General features: G+C 41.8%; 1 protein-coding gene across 2 annotated transcripts in view; it reads right to left on the bottom strand.

The window, feature by feature from the left end:
* Positions 1-7,790: 7,790 nt before the first annotated feature.
* Positions 7,791-24,804, bottom strand: part of LOC144798339 (palmitoyltransferase ZDHHC3-like) — an 88,049-nt gene continuing 71,035 nt past the window's right edge. For both annotated transcript variants that reach the window (XM_078669173.1, XM_078669172.1), the window contains exons 6-9: positions 19,495-19,609; positions 16,594-16,666; positions 11,129-11,258; positions 7,791-9,379 (exon numbers count right to left, since the gene is read on the bottom strand). In XM_078669173.1, coding sequence (XP_078525299.1) covers positions 9,291-9,379; positions 11,129-11,258; positions 16,594-16,666; positions 19,495-19,609 — 407 coding nt within the window. In that variant the 3' untranslated portion in view covers positions 7,791-9,290. The remainder of the gene's footprint in view (positions 9,380-11,128; positions 11,259-16,593; positions 16,667-19,494; positions 19,610-24,804) is intronic.

Raw genomic sequence — 24,804 nt, forward strand, 5'->3', positions numbered from 1 at the left:
AGACTACTAGCATCCCACAAATGAATCACTTCTGAAAGAAGCTCTTGGTCAAGTCAATTGCTTAATGCTCATCACAAAAACTATGTATAAACTACACAAGAACATGGATAGATCTCCTTGGCCTGTTTGATTTTTGTGTAATCATTATGTATACAAACACGCGCAGAAGATACGTCTCGGAGAGAAAGCAGGAAGTAGTTGTAGATATACATAGCCAAACGCTACATTTGCACAACTGTCAAAAAGTCTAAGCCTTTTGGTTGATGTGTCCATGCATAGCATATATGTATACAACTTCAAACCGGATGTCCTCTATGGCCTCTAGGTTTACACTATGTACATCAACGTTAATCTCACTCAGCAACCAATCCCTTCGTCACTATATGTCATTCCTCACAGTATTCAAAATAAATGAACTTTTCCCTTGATAAAAACGAATGGATGAATGCATACATCAAAGCACTGTACGCCGTCCTCCAGAAACATGGATAATTTTGAAATCATTAGTCGTGCTCTGTGGCTAGAGTAGCAAAGCACCAAAATCGACAAATTCCCAAATCCCCATCATCATCCGGGATGACGGTGGCGCAGCTCGGGAGGGGTTTTGCTGGTGGGATGTTTGGTAATGGGCTAGGGGTGCAGTAAATGTGGCGTGAGGATCCAGGGTCAGTGCATGAATCTGTGTATATATACACATTGTACCCAAGGATCAAACACTGTTAGATTTTCTACTTCAAAATTTAGCATATCATAATATTTCACCAAATTCTTCAAAGCACATGACAATAACCATACATTGAGTACACCTTCACATACTGCCAGTCCATTACAAAAATATATTAATCAGTTAATTTGCTACACACATCTCCTTGCAGCATTAAATTACTATGTAATCCTGGGAAATTTGTTTTGCATATCAGTTTTTTTTTATCCCCATGTTCCTCTTTATAGATTCATAGAACTTATTCTCAGGATGTTCTTTTGGTGGTATGTTTTACAAGAAATAGGACTTTCTTTTTTTACGATACAATATACAAGTCAAACAACTGCAAAACACTCTCCCAATTGCAGAAGTTCAATTTCTTATGGAGCCGAATATATCGTTTAATGCTTTCAAAACCACGGAAAAAATGGTCGAGCTTCCGATTCAATTGAAACATCTAAGCAGTGAGCCTGCATCTGGATGGATATTCCACTTTAAAAGAGATCTTTTAAAGGATTATCCCTTAGTTAAACTTTAAGCTAAGACAGGTTCCACGATGGGTGGATACTGGATTGTTGGCATTATAAGTACGACTGAATTTGCTATGCAGTAAGGTAGTCGTGAAACCTGAGTAATGAAGTTAAAGTTACTCTAAGACGCACAGGTTTAACTCTAGAAATCAATGAAAGTTCCTGGTTTAGACAAGAGTATTTCTATCACCTTTTTATCTTGCTATACCTCTCACAAGTATTACATAAATGATGATTATGTGTGGAAAGAGAGCACTAGACCACCCTTAACCCTCCTTTCAGCAGCCAAAGTCATTCCACCAAATTGAATTCATGGCAGACTCCCCCAAAAAAGAGAAGGAACAGCCCAATATTACTATCTGAAGGAACCACAGGTCTGACGTTATTCTCTAGACAAGATTGAAACTTAATGGAAGGATATGAATTAGATACAATATGTACACTTCATCTTTGTATAGCCATGAATACACGTAGGTGTTGTATATAAGGTTATTGTATGTGGTGCCTCACGTCGGTCTCGTGCTGCTGTAAGGAGATGCATGGAATGCACCGAACTGCGTTCGATGTAGCTTGCGGCAGGGACGGTTGACAGGCGGAGCTGGCGGTACGGAGCAGGCTGGGATCCTCTAACTATGAGAAATAAATCTGGATTCAATCTTATTCAATAGTGTGCGTGCTACTTTCTACAACAGTAGGTAATACAAAATTAACCATTATCTCCCATTCAGCTAAATAGTCTTTGTCTAACTTGGCCTACTTAAATACCAGATAGCACGGTAGGCCAAATTGCTGCAATAACACTGAAGGCGTAAAGTTGAATCTCCAGAACCACAGCCCCATCTAGACTGGTGACTGGCATGAGGAGAATGCCTGACTACTGTTCGCGAGCCTACGCCTCAGCCACAATGCATCTGCCAATGAGCTGCCACGTTCACCACTGTCAGTATTGTGTACTGACCCCCAAAAACGGTCACTCAAATTAGCAACTCCTAGTAAACAGGAAAACATGATAGAGAGAACTCAGTGTGAACACATAGCAACTATATATAAAACATATATACATTTTATTTAGTTTTAAAAAAAATACTTTTTCCATAAATAATCAGACAATACATAATTACAATACAACACGGTGTCGACAAATCGTATACATCATATAAAACAACATTTAATCAGGAAAGGGTTGGACAAACATCAATACATTTATATAAATCTAAAGTCAAAATTGGTGGTTACGTAATGCTAATTTGAGTGACCGTTTTTGACTGCCTAGGGTGTTTGCCCTCTATTGTATTATTACGCTGCCCTAGGAGTTCTAAAGCATTTGCAAGGGGTCCTATGTATATATATTTGCATTGAGCAATGCGTGCTGATCCAGCCCCTTCCACTCACTCCTTCCATCACAGGTTAGTTCACCTCCCCAGAATCCGTAGGCAAAAACCCTTATTGTTCCTTAATGTGAAATGGCTGGCTTTTCGTTGGGCACTGATGAAGTCAGGTATGTGCTTCAAAAATTACTTCAAGACACCTCTCCCTCTTAATCATTCACTAATACAGTGTTTTTTTATGTTACATGCATCTGGTTCTCTTGGTTGATGGCAGGTCAAAGAGGCCATCTAGTGTTTGATGTCACAATGCAGGCATCAACGTAGAACAGTCTGGAACGCCTATTATTGACAAAGGTTAGAGGCGGTAAGACTGGCTAAAGAGTGCGAGTTGTTTCTACAATAATGGCCCACTGAAAGTAGCTTAGATTAAGCTACGTCATCATTTGTAGTGTCAGCAGGGCAAGAGGGGGAGGCGGGACGGGGACGCAGATCCAAGAAAGAAAGACTCACATGGATAGTTTAACATTTCTTTAAAGATATAAAAGTTAACAAATCAGTGTTTACAAACAATGAAAGAAAATAAATATTGAACACGAAGAACTGAAGTTAGCTCAAACAGTTAACAGTTTATCACAGAAACAATGCCCATGTATCACCCTTGGAAAAAGTATTAAAGTGCACAGTGTTTTTTTTTTTTTTTTTACTTACATCCAGTCAGTCCTGCAGAGAACGTGCTAGTCTGCATTTTCCATTGCCCACCAAAACACCATGGTCTTCAGTGACCTATCGATCAAAAGCTCTTTATGTATGTAACCGGCATCCTCAGGTGTGTTCAGGGACAGCCCAGAGAGAACTGGGAAGGGGCACAATACACTTAATATAGGCAAGCGGGCAGAAAAAAAAAATCCCTATTTTAATTAAGCCCAAACTCTCGTTCCAAGAAGTTGCAGATTATCATAAACAGGTACTTTTGCACATTAAATGTCATAACCTTGTCAAGAAACTGTAGGAAAGTTCAGTGTTAATTTTGGTAAGTAAAGCATTCTCAAAAGGACCCATATTTTTAATGGTAGATGAATACTGCTCCCTAGTGGGCATGCCCTGCATTCATCAACAAATGTGTTCCACTGTTTATCCATTCCATATCTTGCAAGCGGTGGGGTTTTCTCAGACATTATAATCAGTGGTCGAAGTGCATAAACAAAAAGTAAGGGAACTGTAATGTGGTGCACTATGGGGCAGGGCAAGTAAGCATGGGGGCTGGGTCAAAGGAAAGGCTAAAAAAAAAAACTACATTTGGTAACTTTTTTTGGGCTCTCATCTTCAGGTATGTACATATACAATACCACAGCTTAAATGTAAAATAAATGCAAGTTAAATTAATCAGTGAGAAAGACATTATTGTCCTTTATGAAACCTCTAATAGTTAATGCACTGCAGAGGTCTACGCCTGTATCCAGAGAGCCACGGAATTGAATCCTGGTTGGAGCAGGGGAGAATAGTTAGGGGATAACACAGGCTTCCGCAGCCTCTGCGGCGCAGGGGGCTGTGTAACGCCCTTATAAAAAGCACACACTTCACATCTCAGCTAGTTACCCCTTTCCGATATCACTCAAAAAGAATAAATCTGTGTCATCAAGAAGTGTCAATTGATTCCATTAATCAACGCCAATACTGGCATCGGAGCTCCTTCACATTTGCAGATTGACCTGTTGTACACATTTACATTTCTTACAGGTAAGCAACAGGGCCTGGTCTGGGACTGTAGCATTTCAGCTCTCTGAATAAACGGTCCTGGGACGATTATCTTTTCACAGAAAATAGGGGAACTGTTTTTCTTAAATTAAAAATTTGTGGCCCGCTTTGACCACTGCATTAGATACATTTGTTTGAATGAACATTTTGTGCTCCATGAAGCCTTTTAAAATTGCCAAGAGCAGAACAAGTCTCAAACTTAAAGAACAAACAGAAAACCAATATGGAACTGGACACAAAAGAGCTTGTGAAAAACAGGCCGGAGACACTTAAACAATAGGTCGTCTGTGTGCAAATCCTGTCCTAATGGTCATACGGAACAAAGCTCTTCACTGGTGCAGCTGACAGAAAAGTGAGCAAATTGGACATTTCATGGCAGGTCTGTAGTAAATCAAGAAGCCCACTAAATTGACAAAAGTTAGGTAACTTGACAGGTGATGCTTAAGTGTCCCTCCTCAGGCACGCACGCTGGCATGCTCTACATCAATGAATGTACATCATCTAATGGCAACGCAAAGAAAAACATATCCCACAGGACCAGAAGTACAGGAGGAGATCAGCTTTAGGTGGCTGGTGTTCCCCGAGGCATTTAATGGGATTGCATATTTGAGTTTCATTGTGACAGAATCAAGGACACAGAATCACACACACACACACACACACACAGAATTAAGGACACAAAAAGTGACCGTATGGCATTGCACCAGACTTTTAACCGGAAGTCAAAGGCACTCACTCATCAACACAGAGTTGGGCTACATCATGATCACGATTTGAGACTCCCAAACAACGAAGCTGCCTGTGTAAAAGTGGTGCCATTGCTGCTTGGCCTATGCATGGTGAGGTATGGAATGAGAATGTAATGCCCTTGTGCTAAAAAGTGTCTGCTGATCATCATTAAGGTTACAGTCTGTTCAAAATGGTCTCAAGTGTGCACAGCCATAACAGACACAGAGTACTCCGGGTAGAGAGCTATGAACACAAGGCGAGAGGGAAGTTCTAATGGCACACTGTACTGTTGGGCCACCTCCTAGAACAATCAAGTAGCTCAGGGCTAGTAGTGGCTGGAATCATCCTTATGGCTCCACCAGTTTATCTTTCCGTTTCTCCCTTTTTTATTTAGAACATCCTACCCTAAGTGGGTGGAATTTTCTAATAGCCTTAGAGCCCTTCTGCATCTGGCAATATGATTGTTCAAGGCCCTTTCCCTCGTTATATGCTCTTGCCTGCTGCTTGGGCCTATAACTCGGGTTCAGGGCCTTTAACACTCACTATAGCCCTTGGCAGCAGATTATAAGGCTATATTACTCTTTATGCATTTTATATTTTGATGCAGTTTAATATGATCATAGTATCTCATGTGTAGGACAGGACAATTATGAACATAAACGTAAACGTGACGTTAGACTTTAGACTTTAAGACAGTAGGATTTTAGTTTTTTTCCCAGCAGTCTTCAGTCTTGCTTCCCTTTTTTAGACCGATTCCTGTCACTATCCCCACAACATGGTAAAAAATCTAGGTTGGAGGGAAGGTGGAGTGTGCTCCCTCCCAGAGGCCAAAGACTACCTCCCCTTCCATCGGCACACAACCCAATCAAGATCACTGGAGGGCTAGTCCTAGCCCCCTTCCCAAGCCTTTAAGTAACCTGAACTGCTACCACTCCAAAAGGCACTGCTAGGCTATCTGCAACCACTCCTAGAAGCACCGCTGGGGTGTTTGCCACCACTCTTAGAGGCACTGCCAGGCTGTGCGCTACCACCCTAAAGGCTCCACTAGGCCGACTGCCACCACCCCTAGAGGAACCTTTATCTTTGCTCAAACTTTTGATTTTAATTCTTATTCATGCCGTCACCACAATGGTCATCCGCTTCTCATCCTCATCTTTCTCTATGCTCCACATTAGTGTTTCGAGGCAACCAGGAAGCTGCACTAAGCACTTTTTTAAGGTCTCTAAATATATAACGGCCTGTGTTTGAGGGAGGCATTCAAATGGCAAAGATTTAAGGGAAAAATAGCCAGGACGCGACTTGAGTTCTTACTTGAAAAATTCAGGTAAGGAACCATGCAAACTGCAAAGGACAGAGGGTAGGTACAGTCCAGGAAGTAGGAGAGCCGAAGTGGAAAGCAGTACGAAATGGAGCGAGCTGGCTACCAAGTACTTAAGAACCTTAGGGTGCCCCCACTCTCAAAGAAGCGAGTACCATGGCACACGCAATAATGTACAGCACTTCATTGTCTCTAACTAGGTTCACAGTGTATATATATATATATATATATATATATATATATATATATATATATATATAACACCTACTTAAATATCAGAAAAACGTAATTAGTACCACTATTGTACCAACCTCACCCCACCCTGAAAAGAAAAGCGTAGAATAAATAAATATTTACTGTTCTAATGATGCTCCATTTACAGTAGTATACCACAAGAGAATTCTCTTAGATCAAACATTCTCAAGAGATACTTTAGTGTAAATAAAAAAAAGCATCTCTAATTACATAACTAACCGCTAACTGAAAACAATATCTTCTTAGCTCTAAAATAATAAGTGCGATTATACTCCAACTCCACAGACTTATGAAAAACAGAAGCACTGAGTCGGCTACGCTGGGAATCAAATCTCCGACCTGTAAAAGTTACACAGGATTCAGTTTAGGTTTCCAGCATTCAACAACCTGTGACAGTAGAATCGAGATACACACTTCTAATACATATTTCGTCACATGCAAGCTCACTGATATCCACACCATTAGCCATATGAAAATACTTTATCTCTCTTCATATAGAAAGGATATCAAACCTTTGCAATTACTTTCTCTACCCCAGTGTTACTTTCAGATGAAGGTTAATTCAGCACATCAGAGCACACAGCGGTCCCTTAGGATTGGAGCAGTACGTAGTAAAGATCTGAGACGTAACTATCACCGCCTGAAAATACTGACGCAAATTCAGGAAGAACGCAATTTCTTCCCTGCAAAAATGTAATTTAATGGGTAGTGTCTAGAACAGAGATAGCAGAAATGCAACCAACTTGTGCTAGCTTGCCGCAACCTACTTTGGTTACCAGCATCCAACCACATGAAGTTCTAATTGTCTGGTTTGGTACAATAACGTTCTATTAAACAAATCCATCTGTCTTGAAGTAACATTTACTAAAATCCTCTTGGCTATTGGGTTTAGCCTTCCTTTAGGTCCACCGGCTGTGGAACGCCATCACTCTGCCCTTGCTTAACGAGGAAAAAAAAATAGTTAAGTCTTTGCACGAATACACAAACCTGACGATTTCCAAATTAAATCCTTCCCCTGTGTAGTATTAGTTGGTATACCTCTTCTGTGCAGACATAGCTGTGGAACGAACGTGTCTAAAAAAAAAACCTCCACACAATTCATTTGACATTTGGCTTGGAATAAGGCAGTGAGAGCCAGAGAAACAAATACTGTTCAATGAAAATGAATATAGTGAGTTCAGAATCCCTGTTTAATCCGGCATCTGCTAGGATTCACAGTCTGGAGGCGGATAATTCAACGTGCAGGTCAGAAAGTCTGCCTTTCTGAGCTCTGTTAAAGCACAGAGAAATGCATTATGTAGATTTATTTTTAACTTAATGTATAATGTCCTTAATTAAACATACAAAGTACTTGTCTCAAAGATGATAAGAATACTAAACTGCTAGCAAACTAGTCTAAATAGACTATTCGTTAAAATCTTTTCGAACTTGATAAAAAAATAATTTAACAGAACAAACACCGTGTGAAACTGGGACATGGGAACAGCGCCTTCTGGTTAGGGGTTGCAGTGAAGAGGAAGCCGGGAAAAAAACATTTTCTCCAACTAAGACCTATGACCTTATTTCAATAATTCTAGATCTCTGATTCAGGCAAAAGTCCAGCTTTCACTGAAATTGAATATTTGGAGTTTTCTGTACTGACAGTTCCTCAGGGTTGTTGTGGTGGACCCATTTCACCAGGTAAAACCTGATGAAATGTGTTCTGGGAAAATAGCCAGAATCCAAGAAAAGACTGCAGACAGATTTCATATTAAATCACCATTCCTGAGGGGAGTTCTTGTAAATTGTGTCATACTTTCGAATCCCTGAATTACCAAAGCAGGATTCCTTCTTTAGTTGTAATATAGCCCTAAATGCTACTATAGATTGTTCTGCACAGAAAGATTGCAGACTTTACAAAAGTAAAAGCTTGTATTTACAATACGGCATATAGCATTTTTATGCAACATAGTGCTTGTAGCCATAGAAAATGTAAGGTAGTGATACAGTTCCAAAACTTCACTGCTGTAACAGGAAACTAAGTACTGACCAGATTCTGAAGTGAATGCGTATGTGTTACAACTCAACAGACATGACAGGCTCGTACCTCGTCTGACTCCGTCGTACACAAACCCTCCTCAGTGCATCAATAGGAACATGACCACAGGTCTGGGGTCCACGTTATACAGTGCAAAATCAAAAGTCCAAAACCCCATCACAGACGTCATTACAAAATAAATAAATAGAAACAAATCAGTACCCTGAAAAGGGATTAGTCAAACTAATGGGCAAAAAAAAAAAAGACATACAAGAAGGGGTCATACTTTCAGAAAACAACGCTAATTTCTCAATGACTTAGAAAGGGACACCTCTAGGAATATTAATAAAAGTTGACTAATGACTCCAGGCTTACTAGGCCTGTGTGGTATGACTTATCAAGGCAGAGGCTGCTAAAGGGAAGAGTACAAGAGTACAAATACAGTTCTCCTTGGGATCGACAAGTCACACGGGGCACACCGAGATGCAACTCCAACCCTAGCTCTCATTCAGCAGCATTCAAGTTAGCACTATGTTTGTTTTCCCCAAAATTCGAACCGGATGTAACAAGAAGAAATGGGACAAGTAAACTTCTGTAATCCATGGATTTGCTGAAGGAAGTGATGCCAACAAGAACCCATCCAGGGGAAGTGACGTCACAGATCGTAGTCTGGGATGCGACTGTAGGAGAGACCTCTTGATGAGGGAGGACTGTTGCACGGGAAAAACCAGCAAATCACATGACCTTTAAAAACAAAGAATAAACGTTTTGTAGAATTCACATACACACCTGAAGAAACAACAAAAGCAAAGCAAGGCTGGAATGTTTCCTCAAATGAATCATGAGACTTATTTTATGTGGCTTATGACCATGAGTAACTTCTCTACTAACAACAAATGAGCGTTCTTGTTGGATGTAGAGAAAAAATACTTTTGACCCAAAAATTCACACACGCTAGGAATATTAACTACCTTAGTCTTAACTGCATCTTTTCTCGCATGACCATGTTCAATTATTGAAGATCTCAATGGTGCCGTAAACAAGCCATTTGGAAAAACAATATATGGTTTTAAAACGGCTCTGCTTCAAAAAATCCCAAAGTCCAGTGAGGTGATGGTTTCAGAAAACCTGGAAGCATTTAAGAAATACAAAGTTTTTGGGGAATAAAAATCTATTCTATTCGAAGATAATCCCTGCAAAGATGGTCTCTGTGACCGGAATGTGGAGCAGTCCCAAAAATGGACGAATTTACTCCGCATGTTGAAGTTGCAGTAAAAGCTATTAAATACTGAATTTCAAAAATGGAGTCTAGGTTAACGATTTAAGACTGTTTGCGGTATGACCAAATAGCAAACTGGTATCTTCTAAAACAGCAGTTCTTAACCTTTTCACCTCCATGAACCCCCAAACAATTACGCTGGAAGACGGGAACCTCTGTCTATGCAATTCCTATGATTTGACCCTCAAAACAATATATACAAATATAAGTAATCATTAAACTAACACACAATTTATGGAATTTATTACTTAATTCACAGAGAAATAATACTAGAAATTTGAAATTGGAAGGGGAAATTCTGAGCTTTTCAAAATGCAGTTTTATTTCTAAAAGACAAAGCCGTTGGATAGTCACTAGATCATCATTTTGCCTTTCCTCGTCATAACGCACACTGTTTTCAATGGCGTACACCAGTGCTGCTTTCAGTGGAGGCCAGCAGTCGTTCATACTAGAGTCCGTTTGCAGGACTTCTGCTAATGCCATGAATCCAGCTAATGACACCAACTTAACTTTTAGCAACCAGTTTCAAGTTATTCCACATTTACAGTGTTTTGAAAAAAACTTTGAATTTTGCTTTCTTTATGTGTATATACACACACTTGATTAATCTGCTAATACAAGGTAATTTTACAATTAGTTGTGCACTACCTGAATTGGCGTTACAGACTTCAGGGGTCCATGGACTACAATTAAAGAAGCACTGTGCTAACAATATGCTTGTATCTCTGAAGAGTTCCGACAGAGGCCTTAAATCTGGACACACCTTATACACTAAAACTCGAACATTGAGTGTAGTATTCTCAGAAGCATTAGCGTGTAGACTATTGTAGACTAGTGCAAAAAGCACAATTGCATTAGGTGTGACAAATGAATCCTTAAATTTTGTATGGCAAGTGCAGAGTGGACCTGGTATTACAGATGTGTTAAAATAATGACCAGAACCAAATTAACATACCACAAGAGCTTAGGTTCAAGGCAATAATGGGTCTATAGGATTTAGGCACTGGCACACATCAAGACAACGGTGCTGGATGGTTGGGACACAAGCAGCACTACTACTACTTATGACTTTCGTTGTATTCAATAGTAACATGGGTTTCTCACAGGCTGCTTTCAATATATTTCACGAATATGGGGATTATTTGTCTAATGTTCTTGTATAAGCCAATATGCTGGTATTCATTTTTTTTAGAAATATCTACATTCTTTCCTACCTCTACCAAACACCTCTCGTAGAAGCTCCATCTTTGGTTTACGGGTGTGAGGTACATCACGTTGAGCATCTTTCCTAAGACTGTTCTTCACCCTCTCAATTGGCGTTTCATCTCTAATGATCGAGCCCACCTACAATAAATCAAAATGGATACCATTGTAAGAACTTAAACCAAGAACTAATAAAAAAAACAATACTACAGTTGGTAAAAAATTCATGAGGAAACCTATATAAATAAAAACATTTTATGTATTATGTGGACATAATCTTACTGTAGAGAATAATGTGGAACATGTGGTGTTTAGATGAGCAAATATGGCTATTTGATCAGTTACTTTAATCAAAAGCAGGGTGTGAGTTTAAGGGTACACCCGTCTTTACGGAGACCTGCCTAAGGGACTATACTCAGCTTCCCAAAACGGACTTAGTCTAAAAAAACAAAAGAGAGTAAGTCCCTACATATTGACTGGGCCATCGGCTCGATAAGCCAAAGGCACATGCTTTATTTAAAAGGGCTCTCACTCACCAGTTGTTTGGTGACATGCTTCATCATAGAGACACTTCGATACTCTGGTATCAGGGACATACTGTGACATTTAAATAAAAGGGAGCATGATTATAGGAGTGAGGGAGAGTGAGGGAGGGGATCACAAAGGAAACATTTGTGATTTTAAAATTGAATTCACAGTGCCCTGGAATTCCCTTTATTCTTCGGTCTGTTTTGGAAAGGTTAAAAACTGGTGTGGGGTGAGTCGGTGGGCTGGGTCGCTATTATTCCTCCATCCACTATCGTCTATCGACATGTTACACCCAGACTCCTCATACTTGCAGCATGGTATATTCCAACCAGAGCTCGCATTCTAAGTTCAAAATGTATAGTGGTCCTTAAATACACATTTGGACAATTTTGTTATGTATACGAATTAGTTTAAAAAACAGCACATTCTTAGTAATGCGACGTTCGACCCTACAGAACATAAGGTGAACCCTTAGCATCACAAAGCAATTCATTATACCCCAAACACATAGGGTAGATTTCAAGCTACAACAAATCATAAACTAAGAGGTTGAGTGCACAAAATGGGTGAAATTCAAGCTACTATGCATTGCTCAACTTGCATTGTTTTTTAAATTGTCTTGGAAATCAAACCAGGACAGTGTGGAAACTAGTAGGCACATATATAATATAGGATCAATAATTAGAATGAATCAGAGAGACCTACATTCTATTGGCTGCTTAGGAAATTAGAACATGTTTCAAATACCAGGAATTTTGTTCTTTCTTGTAAGTCTTAAAATAAATAAGGCATTATTACATTTGGGAGAGATATCATGTTTTGAAAAACTAAGACCCTACATTGACTTAGACATCTGTGGCTCTTTGGTGATGTAGTACCTAGGGAGTTGCAATGCCCAGAAAAGGAAAGGTATGGACGAAGGATACTGATCCTCTTTATGTGTTCTAGGCGAGAGGTGAAAATGTTAAGGCATGTGCTAGATCACTGCATCACGGAGAGAGAGAGACCATGGACGAATTGAGTTTGGAGGCACGCCGCTAATTACCTGGGAGGATCTGAGGAAATCATACAAGCACCAACAAGTATTTAGTGACACTTAGCATTTTTAGGGTCTCTTTATGTCTCGGTGCACTGCAACCTAGCTTTTCCTTACTGGGACAGTGGTGAACGAACCCATGGGAAAGGATTGGATCTGTGGAATTATTCAAAGCAGAGCCACAGATCTATCATCACTCCTGCCCTTACAGTGAACCTTTCCAATTGCTTGGAGACTGTAGTCCTAGAAGTAGAAATTGAATGGACAGTAGAAAAGAAATATGAAAAGTGTTTTTAAATGTGCAGCTTTCAGATATGTCACAGTGATTAACTTGTTAGTCATTTTTGGTTGTTGATATTTCACGCATAAAATGAACTATAAAAAATTAATTTATTTCATAGATGCCAAAAGTCTCCTTCATTGTGTGCGACACTCAAGCAGGTATCCACAATCTTAGTACTGCCAATTCTTTAGGCCACTGTGATGCAAACAGTAGTACACGTGGAAATTGTCTCTCTTCTGTCTGTGTGATAGGACACCACATGCATAACTAATAGTCCATGCTACGTGGTACTTCTGGAAAAATCCAGAAAATTCCTATACATTTTGACAAATATAAATGATTGATATGGCAGAAATAATTTTCTTGAAGATCTGAACATTACATTTAGGGGCAAACACAGAAAGAGGGAGCGCATGTAAACAAATGTAATCATAAACTGTACAATATAGGATTCATTACAAATAAGAGGAGAATAATACAGGACAAACATCATGACATCAGTGATGCTTTGTAGAATTTTTTTTCTTTCATTCCTTTCTTTCTTGTACATGAAAAAGGGACACAACCACGGCCAAGGACACATTTGGCTAGGTTTCTTGGCCGTGTTCATTTGTTACATGTGCTCTTCTTTTGTGTTAGCCCTTGGAGTAAGCGCTTTTCAATTGAGTGCGGTTAATTTTATCACAATCGTTGAATTTGTGTTTTGGATTAAATGTAGGAGGGACTCTTTTATTGAGTGCTCATATTTATGGTATGTGAAGACTGTCATCTTCCTGGATGCATAAAAACACTTGATCAGGTGAAATGGCACTGTACATTTCATACTATGAATTGGATATCTAGGTTTGCTAACACAGTTCTATCACTGAATCAAAAAGCGGTGTGGGGCACGCCCTATTTAATCTGTCAGATGCACCATGTAGTTCTGGCAGACCACCCGCTTTATCACTAATATCTAGCAAACTTTTGGAAATTAGGTTCAATTTTAACCAAAATCGTGCCTCAAGACAGGTGGGATGGAATACGATTTCACAACAATGACTAATACTTTGCTTTTCCTGTCAACATACAACCCACGTTACAATTCCTCATAAAAACTTATTTTTCAGATAGCCGATTCAGGATTGCATAAATTGACACAAGCATTAGATATAGCTAATAAATTCTATCGAAACAATGAACAAGCTTTGGACATAAATTGGGTCAAAATTGATTTTGTTACTTTCAGGTATGGTCTGAAAAGCAACCATTAACAATCGGACTATGCGTAGTCCTAACAGTCATGCTCCTGCACACAAATACACGCTTTTAATTATTCCAATATATTTATGTGGGTATTCTACAATAAAGTGAAATGTAGACTGTATCATTTTCTATTGGATGAGATACTAAAGGAATTAGAGGAATGAGGTAGATCGGATACATTTTGTAATGATGTCACGCCTTTTTAGTCACCAGTCTGGCAATCGTAGGAGACCTAATTCAAGCGCTATCAAGGTTATTTATACTAAGAGTACAGACATCAAAAAGGGATAACAGATGTTAGAGTGCGTTAGCTGAGTGAAATGTGGGGAAGATTTCCGCAACATGATATTACTCGTATTTTAGTAGCCATAGAGTTTGCAATCCTGTTAACTGAAATAAGGGTATTAACAAAATCCTTTGTTGAAACAATTTAAGGTTTAAAAGCTACTGCACTGATCAGCAGGTCGAAAGGTGATCTATATGGTAGGGTCATTGGGCCTCATTACAGAAGTTCTAACATAAATTCTACCATGGGAGTAAATATTATCTATACTACTATTATAAAGTAAGAACTGGGAACCTTTGAGGCGGGTAAACTCGGGAACCACAGCACCAATGCAAACACCCGATTCATTATTGTAATTCTCAGGGTCTGCAGATGGACATAGGCTATATAAAATAAAAAAAATACGTTTATTACAAAATATTTAAGATTTTTAAAAAAGTAGTCCCTTAAAAGTAGCGCCGGCCGCGACCTGCGTGCTGACATCAGGAGCGTGGGGAGGAGCGGCGTACACGAGCGCGAGGAGGAGCGGCGGACATAAGCGCGGGGAGGAGCGGAGGACAGGCGGGGAGGAGCGGTGAGGAGCAGCGGAGGACAGGTGGTGAGGAGCAGCGGACAGGCGGTGAGGAGCAGCGGACAGGTGGTGACGAGCGGCGGACAGGCGATGAGTGGCGGCAGACAGGAGCGGTGAGGAGCGGCAGACAGGAGCGGTGAGGAGCGGCAGACAGGAGCGGTGAGGAGCGGCGGACAGGAGTGGTGAGGAGCGGCGGACAGGAGCGGTGAGGAGCGGCGGACAGGAGCGGTGAGGAGCGACGGACAGGAGCGGTGAGGAGCGACGGACAGGAGCGGTGAGGAGCGACGGACAGGAGCGGTGAGGAGCGACGGACAGGAGCGGTGAGGAGCAGCGGAGGACAGGCGGTGAGGAGCGGAGGACAGGCGGTGAGGAGCGGAGGACAGGCGGTGAGGACCGGCGGACAGGCGGGGAGGAGCGGTGAGAAGCAGCGGACAGGCGGGGAGGAGCGGCGGCAGAGGTAGGTGAAGCAGGCGCGGGTGCGCTCACAGGGCAGGCGGGGGCCCTGAAGCCGGATTGCTCCCAGACAAGGTAGGGACGGGCTGCTAGTACTTTTATACAAATTAAAAATTATTATTGTGAAAATGGGTGCATGTGCATACACATTGCCTCTCTGCGCCAGGACAATCGAGTCAGCTAAATAGGACAGCATCCCTGATATAAAATGAGTTAGTAAACTCTCAAGCTAGTTCACACAATAAACTTTGAGATATGAAATCAGGACCAGAAAGAAGACTTAGCAAAAATTAAGATAGGTATTCTCAGCTATACAAGATAAGGCTTGTTCTTCACTTTCAAATACTCTTTTACATCCCTCTTCCTCCCTTTGTCATTGTTTTTAGTCGCTTCCTCCTTCTGTGTGTTTCTCTATTTATCTCTGTCAAAGTCTGATGAGGAAAAGTAAGTGCTAGTCCCCAAAATGAATGCCAGTGGGCCCCATCAGCAACCACCGGCTCAAATTAAGCACTGATTCCCAACATTACAGGCAGCTGTCCGTCCTGCCTAATTCTGACATTTTAAAAAGCTCTTCATGCCCTTTGCAGTTGTAATCCATCAATACATTCAGAATGTACATGTATCAAAGTGCACTTTTAGATTTCATTGTGAATTTCAAGGATTCGGTAGCAGTTTGCAACAACTTTTGCACAGCGAGTTGCAAGGCCTTCCAATCTACAGTATGCCATCTCAATTCCAAGTTAGTGTGTTGCTTATTTCGAATATATGGGCATAAACCCAGGCACCTTCCACTGTGCCAGACTGAAAAGGCAAAGTCCCTTTGTAAATCAGACCCATACAATTATAACTTCAATAAACAACTTAAACAAAGTCTCAACGTAGGCGAATTACCACACAAAATAACCTAATTGTAAAAAGCATGGACAGATGAGTAACAGTAAGAAAGGGCAGCTGTACAAGTGTGCAACTGGGAGGCACTGAAATGAGGAGACTATCTGCATCTGCTGGTCATCATGCCTTCCTTCAAACAAGACTGATCAGAATAAAGAAAACAAGGCACAGATGTATACCAACCTGATCAAAAGTAACAAAAAACGCAAATAAACCAAGCACAATGGACTCCACCAGCAGAATGATCCAGTGCACTCTAAATGGAAACAAATGGAAACAGAAGTTAGATTTTCAGGAACTCCCTACATTTTACCAGTATATCTGACCTGGCACATCAATCGGAGCGTGAGCTCTGCGGAGCATACATCGCTGGCCGACAGAATTCGCATTTCAACAACCCACTCTGCACACTTATTGTAGCTTCGTTACTCCTGTGGTTGTTGAGAGCCAGCCTCAGCATTGAGATCGTAATATTGAGACATCCTAACGTTCACACCACAGGTTTCGCAGTCCCTTCCCCCACCCCATCCAGCAACAACGAACTAGCCTCTGCTGAGAAGTGTTTAGTGCAATGTGTGGGGCTGGGCACAACCCTGGACACCAGGCATGGAGCAAGCCAGGAGAGGAGCAGCGAGTCGCTAAGGCACAACATTGTCAAACTCTCATTCCCGAAAGATTCCTGCGCGGTGATCCAGGAAGAAGGATGACCATCCCTGCGCAGGAACTTTTTTGAAATGAATGACTAACATTTTACCTTCCCATCAAGGCTATTTCTCCTTGGATATCATGGGAGGGCTCAGTCTCAGAGAAACAATCCTTTCCACTAAACCATCAACTTTTTAAATGGCGTGATTCCCCCATCCCAACTTCATACAGCCCAACTCAACCCAGGACCTAAACACCAATAGCCTAAGACCCCACATGTAGGATACAGTGACAGATAGTGGTTTACCTCCTCCTGGCTCAAAGTTATTTTTTGACGCTAAGCAGCATCTAACAAAAGGGCTCTGATTTCTGCACTCAAGACACACAGAATAAAAGGAAAGGCACTGCTCGAAGGGAGGGCAGGGTCTCCCCTTTCAAAGGTGCCAAAAGGAGTCATGCACTAGGTATGGGTGGGGCAATGATCCCCAAAGATATGCATACTCCCTAGCAGACAGTCATCATGGCTCCCCGCATCCACCAACAGAATTTGTCCTCCCCTCTATCACCCCTTGATCTAACTCGTCTCTCGGGGAATGGTGTGCCACATGTAGGTGCTAAGGATGGGTCGGTGCAACAAAGCCATACTCATTTAAACTAGTGTTGGCACCAGAGCCATGGAGGACTATTAGAGAGGGAAGACAGCCTCAACTACTTTTTCCTGGGACTAAAGCCCTCATTAAAAGACCAGTGAGTTCTCCTTTCCAACGGTCAGAAAGGAGTTTTAAAAAAGGATCCTCATCTTCCCAACAGCTCTTCATACCCTTATGCATCTAAATCACTATTTACACATAATGAATTAACAAAGACTAGCACATTTTCTGCAAAGAGCAATTGTCCAATCAGCCTGAATTTCCAAGCGCCAGATAAAAACAGATCCCACATGTGTGGAGGGAGAGACCACATGGCAGCGAAAAAGATATGTCAACTGTCTTCAAGAAGTCAGTCTTCCGAGAAATGGGCTTAGTGTGATGGGTTCTTGTGTCACCAGGCATGGAGCAACCAAATATGTTTTTAGAAAACTAGAGACCCCAGAGAATGTCGCGAGTTGAGAATTCGGGCTGCCACATTAGACTTCCTTACCCATAAAACCCCACAGATTTCAAGCATTATTTAAAGAAGTATTCCTCATATTTACAAACCGTTAAAAACTAAAATTCGCAGCCCACAGCAAATGTCCTACCATCAAGTATTTTCACACCTCTCTTTACACAATAGCATATGTTCGCCAAAAATGCTACTCTGGAGGATTTCCAAGTCCTCTAATTCTTCATGGAGCATACAAGTGCCAAATACCATTTGGAAATCAAAATTAAGCAAAAACACGGAGAACATTTATGTTGGGAATTCAGCAGTACTTACATGTGGGTGATTCCATTCTTCCAATATTTGATTTCACCCAAATCAACACAATGCATCATCGTTTACCCAACAACCATAACCATGCCTGTTCCTTATTGGGCAGTGTGGAGTATTTCTGGTGCCCTAATGTCAATGTCCGATCTTGGATTACTCTTATTTCCCATTGAGATCTGAATCCATCTTCTGTGTCCTACCACTGTGAACTGCACTGGTGACACAGCCATCTAAAAGTAAGCCACCCTCCTACCACCACCTCCCCAACATTTACTAAGCTACTTCTTAAACGTATTGGGGCTAGGGCAGACCATGCCAAGCCTGCCTACCTATAAAAACACTTTCAGCTCTTTGGCCCTTAAGCATGTGAATGAGCTTTTAGTCATTACAATAATCACAAATATTTTGTGTTTTTGACACATAGGAAACCCTATTCTTATAACCAAAGGATCTTGGAACACAATATAGAAAGGATTTGTGGCACATCACCATCAAGAAAGCACTAGAATGCTAATAAGAAACACTTTTAATACTACATTTGTATATCCGATGCATATGGCAACAAAACGTTTAGACTTGTGGGCACCTGTTACGTTGTTCATCGACACAAGTGCCAGACGTTCTCTGTCTCCTACTCCTCTACAACAAGAAGTGACCAAACCTCCATGTTGACATTATATAGTTTAAATTATACTCCATTTTGTAATGTATACTTTTGAATATCATGCACGTTCCTTTTTCATATCGTTTTTTCATATAATATTGTTATTTTACTTACACATGACATGTGTGACTGTTCAACTCACACCCTTTTGCGTTTATTAATTCCAATTGATATATTGTATGTAACTTTTATTTTCATTGTTTTTATATCTTCTGCATTAATATATTCCTTTATCTTAATAAACTCACTTTTGAACATAAAAAACAGAAACATTTAATGCAGGAACATAGTATTCCATCAATGGTATGAGCATACCCGCTCCTACACTCTCCTCTGTAGAAGCTGTAGTCACCCCCACTTACATTTGGGCACGGTTATCAGGAGGTACTGTCTTTTCCATCTCTCCAGAAGGCCCCCTCACCAAAGGCCATAGCCAGGCAGACAGCAGCAGGCCCATTGCATACAGACTCAGTACACCTATGGAAGAGAAACACATAATCATCGGCTAGCGGTGGCCTTCGTAAGCATTTTGAATGGTTGTGTAGAGGTCACAACAATGCAGACAAGAGCAAACGTGACGCACACTACAACCAAGACCACCAAACCAAAAGCTAAAGAGATGCCCCATGAGAGGACAAAAAGTCTGCAAATTCGAATGCCTCGGTCTACAACATTCTCACATCATGATGAAGATGATTGCAGAAAAATTGCCAATTGAACATTTTACTTCTTTTTAAATCCTGATCACAATCATGCAAAAGGGGAATAATAATATCTAAATTCAATATTTTACTGGGGTTCTTCTAAGGAAAGCTAATCTGGCTGGGTGACTAGTTTCCTGATCCTCGTTACCGGTTTTGAGACCTGTGGTTCTCTCCTTGTATGACCCATCTTGATGGGGGCGACTACCCTCCCTGTGCCATGTGTATTTGCCTTTTCAGACTGCCGTCACGCCTTACATTTGTAGGCACAGCGAATCACTGGTAGTTTCCTTGCAGTATGCATCCTTGTTTCGCCTTCACTGCTGCCAGCAAGTTTACAAGAAGGGTCTGTCATTCTCTGTATTCAGGAATAGAGGGTCAGAGTTGAAAGTGAGATGTCCTCTAATGAAGGAGTCGGGGACGTGTGAGAGATAGAGTGGACAATGGGGCACCAGCCTGGGAGAGGAGGAGGGGATAGACAAATAGCTGCAGGAAAGGAAAGGTAGTCTCCATGAAACAATCTCCCACAGTAGGGTTTGATTACATTTTATATTTATGCATTCGTACAACACAAATTTCATTTATAGGTATAAGAGTGTTGTAAATAAAACAAGGTGAAGGTCCGCTACTCCCTTATATGGAACATGAAAGGTTTAAAGTACTCCCATAACCAGTGGAAAGCAATTGAGTTAGAAAAATACAGAGGACAGAAGCAAGGGGTGGAAATGCAAGAACAGAAAAAGCAGAAGGTAATTATTCATTATCATTAAGATTATCAAATTAAAATCATTAGGATATCATTATACATTTGAGAAAACCAGGTCTGCGAGAAGCAGAAGAGAAGTGACAGATTCCTCGGAACTGGATTCTCCCGTTGTAGAGAGCAGCTTGTCACCCATGAGGGTATCCAGGCACTGTGGAGGTGAGTGTAAGCATGTAATAATGCCGGGACTGAGAACAGGCAGTCTTGATTGCCCCACAAGCAGACTAATTGAATAGCCAGGTCTTCGGCTTCTTGCGGAATTCAAGAAGTAAAGAGGAGGCCCTGATCTTTTGGGTGGGATCCCATTCTAGGATTTGGCAGCTAGGTATGAAAATAAGCGTGCTTTCATTCTGCTTCTGTGACTGAGGGGTATGTGCGAGTGAGAGTGATGCGGAGCAAAGTTGTCTGGTGGGTTGATGGTAGTGAAGCCGGTGACTGAGGTATGCAGGTCCTGTGTTGTGTAGTGACTTGAACGTGTGTGAGAAGTTTGAACTGGCAGCACTTCTGGATGGGGAGCTAGTGCAGCTCTCAGAGGAGTTGTGTGGGTTCCACTGGGAAGGATGACAACGAGTCTGGGGACAGCATTTTTGATGGTTTGAAGTGTATGAGGAAGATGGGTTGGGAATATAGTGCATTGCCATAGTCCAATCTGCCCGTGATTAGGGCCTGCATGATGGAAACTGGTGTCCAATGGGAGCCACCTGCTAGAATCTGAAATGCCACACATTTATTATTATTATCAACACTTATAAAGCGCTCTATCACCTAGCAGGCATCCTGGCGCTAACATGTGTGTGCACAGTAAGACTGATGCTACGAGGATTTGTCAGAATAACCAGATTATACAATGGGAAAGAGCCAAGTTTTTAGTCTCTTCCTAAATTGAAGGAGATCCTCCAGTTGTCTCATCCCCAGTGGAAGCTTGTTCCATAATCGAGCAGCAGAGGCACTAAAAGCTCTACCTCCTGATTTTTTTTTTTTTTTAAATCTTGGCACCTTCACCATTCTAGCTGAAGCGGAGCGGAGGCTCCTCCCAGGCAGATTTGCTGCTGAAATCCAAAGTGCTACACTGGCACTAATAAGGAAGTAAAAGGAAGCAGCAGACAGGTTGCCCACCAGTACATGAACATGACCAATTTCAGGAATAAAGATACTATCTTGTTCAGACCCTCTTGTTTCGATATTGTCTATCTCCAATCGGGCAGGTTTTGTTCTGTTTCTCCATCTGACCCCACAGTAACACTTTATAAGTAAGCTCAATTTGACACGCTCTCATCACTCCTGGCCTCAATAGCCATATTGGTTACTCTCCTGCTGGTGGCTCTGGGTAAGGAAAAACTCCACAGCCCATTCCAGTCAGGCCCGTGCTGAGGCAGAATCAGGCCAAGGAATGTAATTTAATGGAAGAGAGAGCGCCGTTCTGCAGTGCAGGTTGGTTATATGTGCTGGTGGCTGCAGTAGCTTCACAGTTTAGTCAGGATCACTGTAAAAGCCCTGACATGACCACTTCATTGATGTACTTAATGAAGCCTATACACGCAGTGCTACCTCTGATTAGAGGTCAGCACAGGGGTTGAGCTGATAGCATACTTTCCAACATTGTATGGGCATAAAGGCATTTTTTGCAGGTTTTCAATGCTAATGTGCTTTCCAACATTGTATGGGCATAAAGGCATTTTTTGCAGGTTGTCAATGCTAATGTGCATAGTTATTTTTGATACTTTGATATTTTTAATCTTGATACACCTTATGCACCAAGATTAAGCTGTATTAGAATGTGCAATGGTGTTAAAAAGTTGATATATGTCTGTGTAAACTGAGTACAAGTATACAGACCCATTTTGGCTTGCCTTTTGGCCAATCCCTCTCGTTGTTTTGTCTTGTGTTTTGTGGGTCACGGCTGTGCCCACTTGTTAAACGCTACTTATTAAAAAATATTATGAAAATAAATTCTTGTCCGGCTGGACAAAAATCATACTTTCTATTTAGCGTATGATTATCACCCCTTGTTTATTCTTTTAGAATAGGGACCACTGTTCTTTATAAAATAATGTGCATAGTTATGGCATCACAGGAAAAGACATCACATGATTATTTAACCAGACTGTGATAGGACATGAGACAGACATCAAAACCCAAGAAAAGACTTTGATAGACATTGCTACCGGGTAGAATAGCCACGCTAAACAAATTGAGATCTCTTTCTGTGCCTCAGAGAAACAAGGCAGAAAATAAGGAATTAAATCAGACTGTGATATCATAGGAAATTACAGCACATGACACGAGACCGACCTAAAATTTTTATTTTTTTAAATTAAAAAAAATTTTCAAAAAACTTTGATGGACATTGCTGCTGGGTATAATGGCTACGCTAAACTAATTGAGAATCTTTCTGCACCTCAGAGAAACAAGGAAGAATAAAAAGAAATTATATCATTATTAATAGGTGTGTGCTGTAAACTCCACTCCGCGGGCGGAGTTCGGCCTCTCCGTGCTCCACTTGGAGCGCAGTTTGTCAAAAACTCTGCAAACGCCACGTGGTGGAGTTTACCACCGCTCACCGCCTAATACTTCAACCACATGCTCGGCAGTCCTGTCAAGTGTCACGCAACAGGTGTGACACTCCCGCATTTCAGTGCGGTGTTCCGCATCACCGCACTGAAATGCATTGTCACGCATTTTAGCCGACTCGCGCCACCCTGCTCCTGAGTCCGAGACGTCAGTGCCAGCAGCTGCTCTAGCAGTTCACAAATAGTTAATCATGCCTGTTCTCAGCGCGTGGGCTGAGTGAGAGCGGGGGGGGCGGGCAGCGCGAGACGGCTACAATGTAACAAACTGTTACAATCGATCCTCGGTGCTGGCTCCAGGCTGGCGCTGTAATTTCCTGCAATGCCGCCGTGGCTTAAGTTTGACAGACACACACAGGTAACTGGGGGGGGGGGTCGTCCGCCCTCTCAGCGATGCCGTAGCTGGCTATAATCCGGATATTTTTTTATTATTAGTACAACGCTAACTTGGTCTTGCCGTCACTTCCGGAGGAAGTAGTGCAAGTGTGAGCGCACACTGGGAGCCAGAAGTGGCGGGCTATTTAAATTAAGTGGAAGCCCTCTGTCTTCGTGGCGCGCAGTTGAGCGCCGTAAATAAAAACCGCGTTCGGCCAGCGAGCCCAGAGAGACCGACGGGGACTCACCCAGTGACCCCCCTCATCCCCCGAGTGATATGTAACCAGCGGCGGTCTGGCGACAACAATGCCAGGAGGAGGGTACACAGACACAGTATCGACTCGCTGCCGGTGCCCGCCGCGCATGAAGGCATTTGTGATCATCGTGGGCGGCGGTGCCGGCTGCGCAAATATACATGTGGAATAATATAGCTGGCACAGGAATCAGGTGAGAGCCTCTATAATCTTAGATTTCATTTATATTAGTTTATAGCGTGAACGCATGAGACAAGCAGTTGAGTTCACGTCGGGTTTGTAACACAACAACTTTCATTTTAAAGTGGATTATAAACTGACATTTGCTTTATGATAAATAGCGATCCGAGCGCTGATAACCCAGGCCAGATTCTGCCGCAAGATTGGCGAGTGCTTGCAGGGTGCTGCACTACAGATGTGCGGCCGCGGGTCCTGAAAGTGATTTAGTTCAATGTATGAGTTCTAATGTGTTAAATGAAATGTCCCAGTGCCTCTGCTGCTTCCAGTTTTTGTGCAGGCCCCGAGCTGTTTCTTTCAGGCTGGCACCTTGTTGTTCCAGGTTGCGCTGGTGTGGAGTTCCGGCTTTCAGGGCCCCCCTCTCTCTCCATCCTCAATTTGCTTTTCTTTCGTATTCTGCAGTCGGCTTCGGATTTGTTCTTTCGATGGTGAACATTTCCAGGGGGTGGCATGGGGGGGGGGGGGGGGCGAGGCAAGACAAGGCGGCAGTCGCATACAATTTAAAATTAATAACAATATTAACTATCCTGCAGACCACAGACCACATAACCTGCATTGAAGGTGCCCGTCAGCTGTCAAGTTTCCTAGGTCCATGAGCGGGTATTTCGGCCAGTTTGGGCTTTTTTCTTGGAATCTGGGAATAGCCAGCATAAAACAGTCTACAAGTTCCAGAATTCTGAGTAAAAAAAAAACGCTAACTAGTTATGCTTCGAAAACTAAACGTGGCAGACTTTCTTTCCCAGCTGATTAGTATTAATCTTGTGTTGTCCCATCG

Source organism: Lissotriton helveticus, chromosome 12 (assembly GCF_964261635.1).
Source record: "Lissotriton helveticus chromosome 12, aLisHel1.1, whole genome shotgun sequence".
NCBI lineage: Eukaryota > Metazoa > Chordata > Amphibia > Caudata > Salamandridae > Lissotriton > Lissotriton helveticus.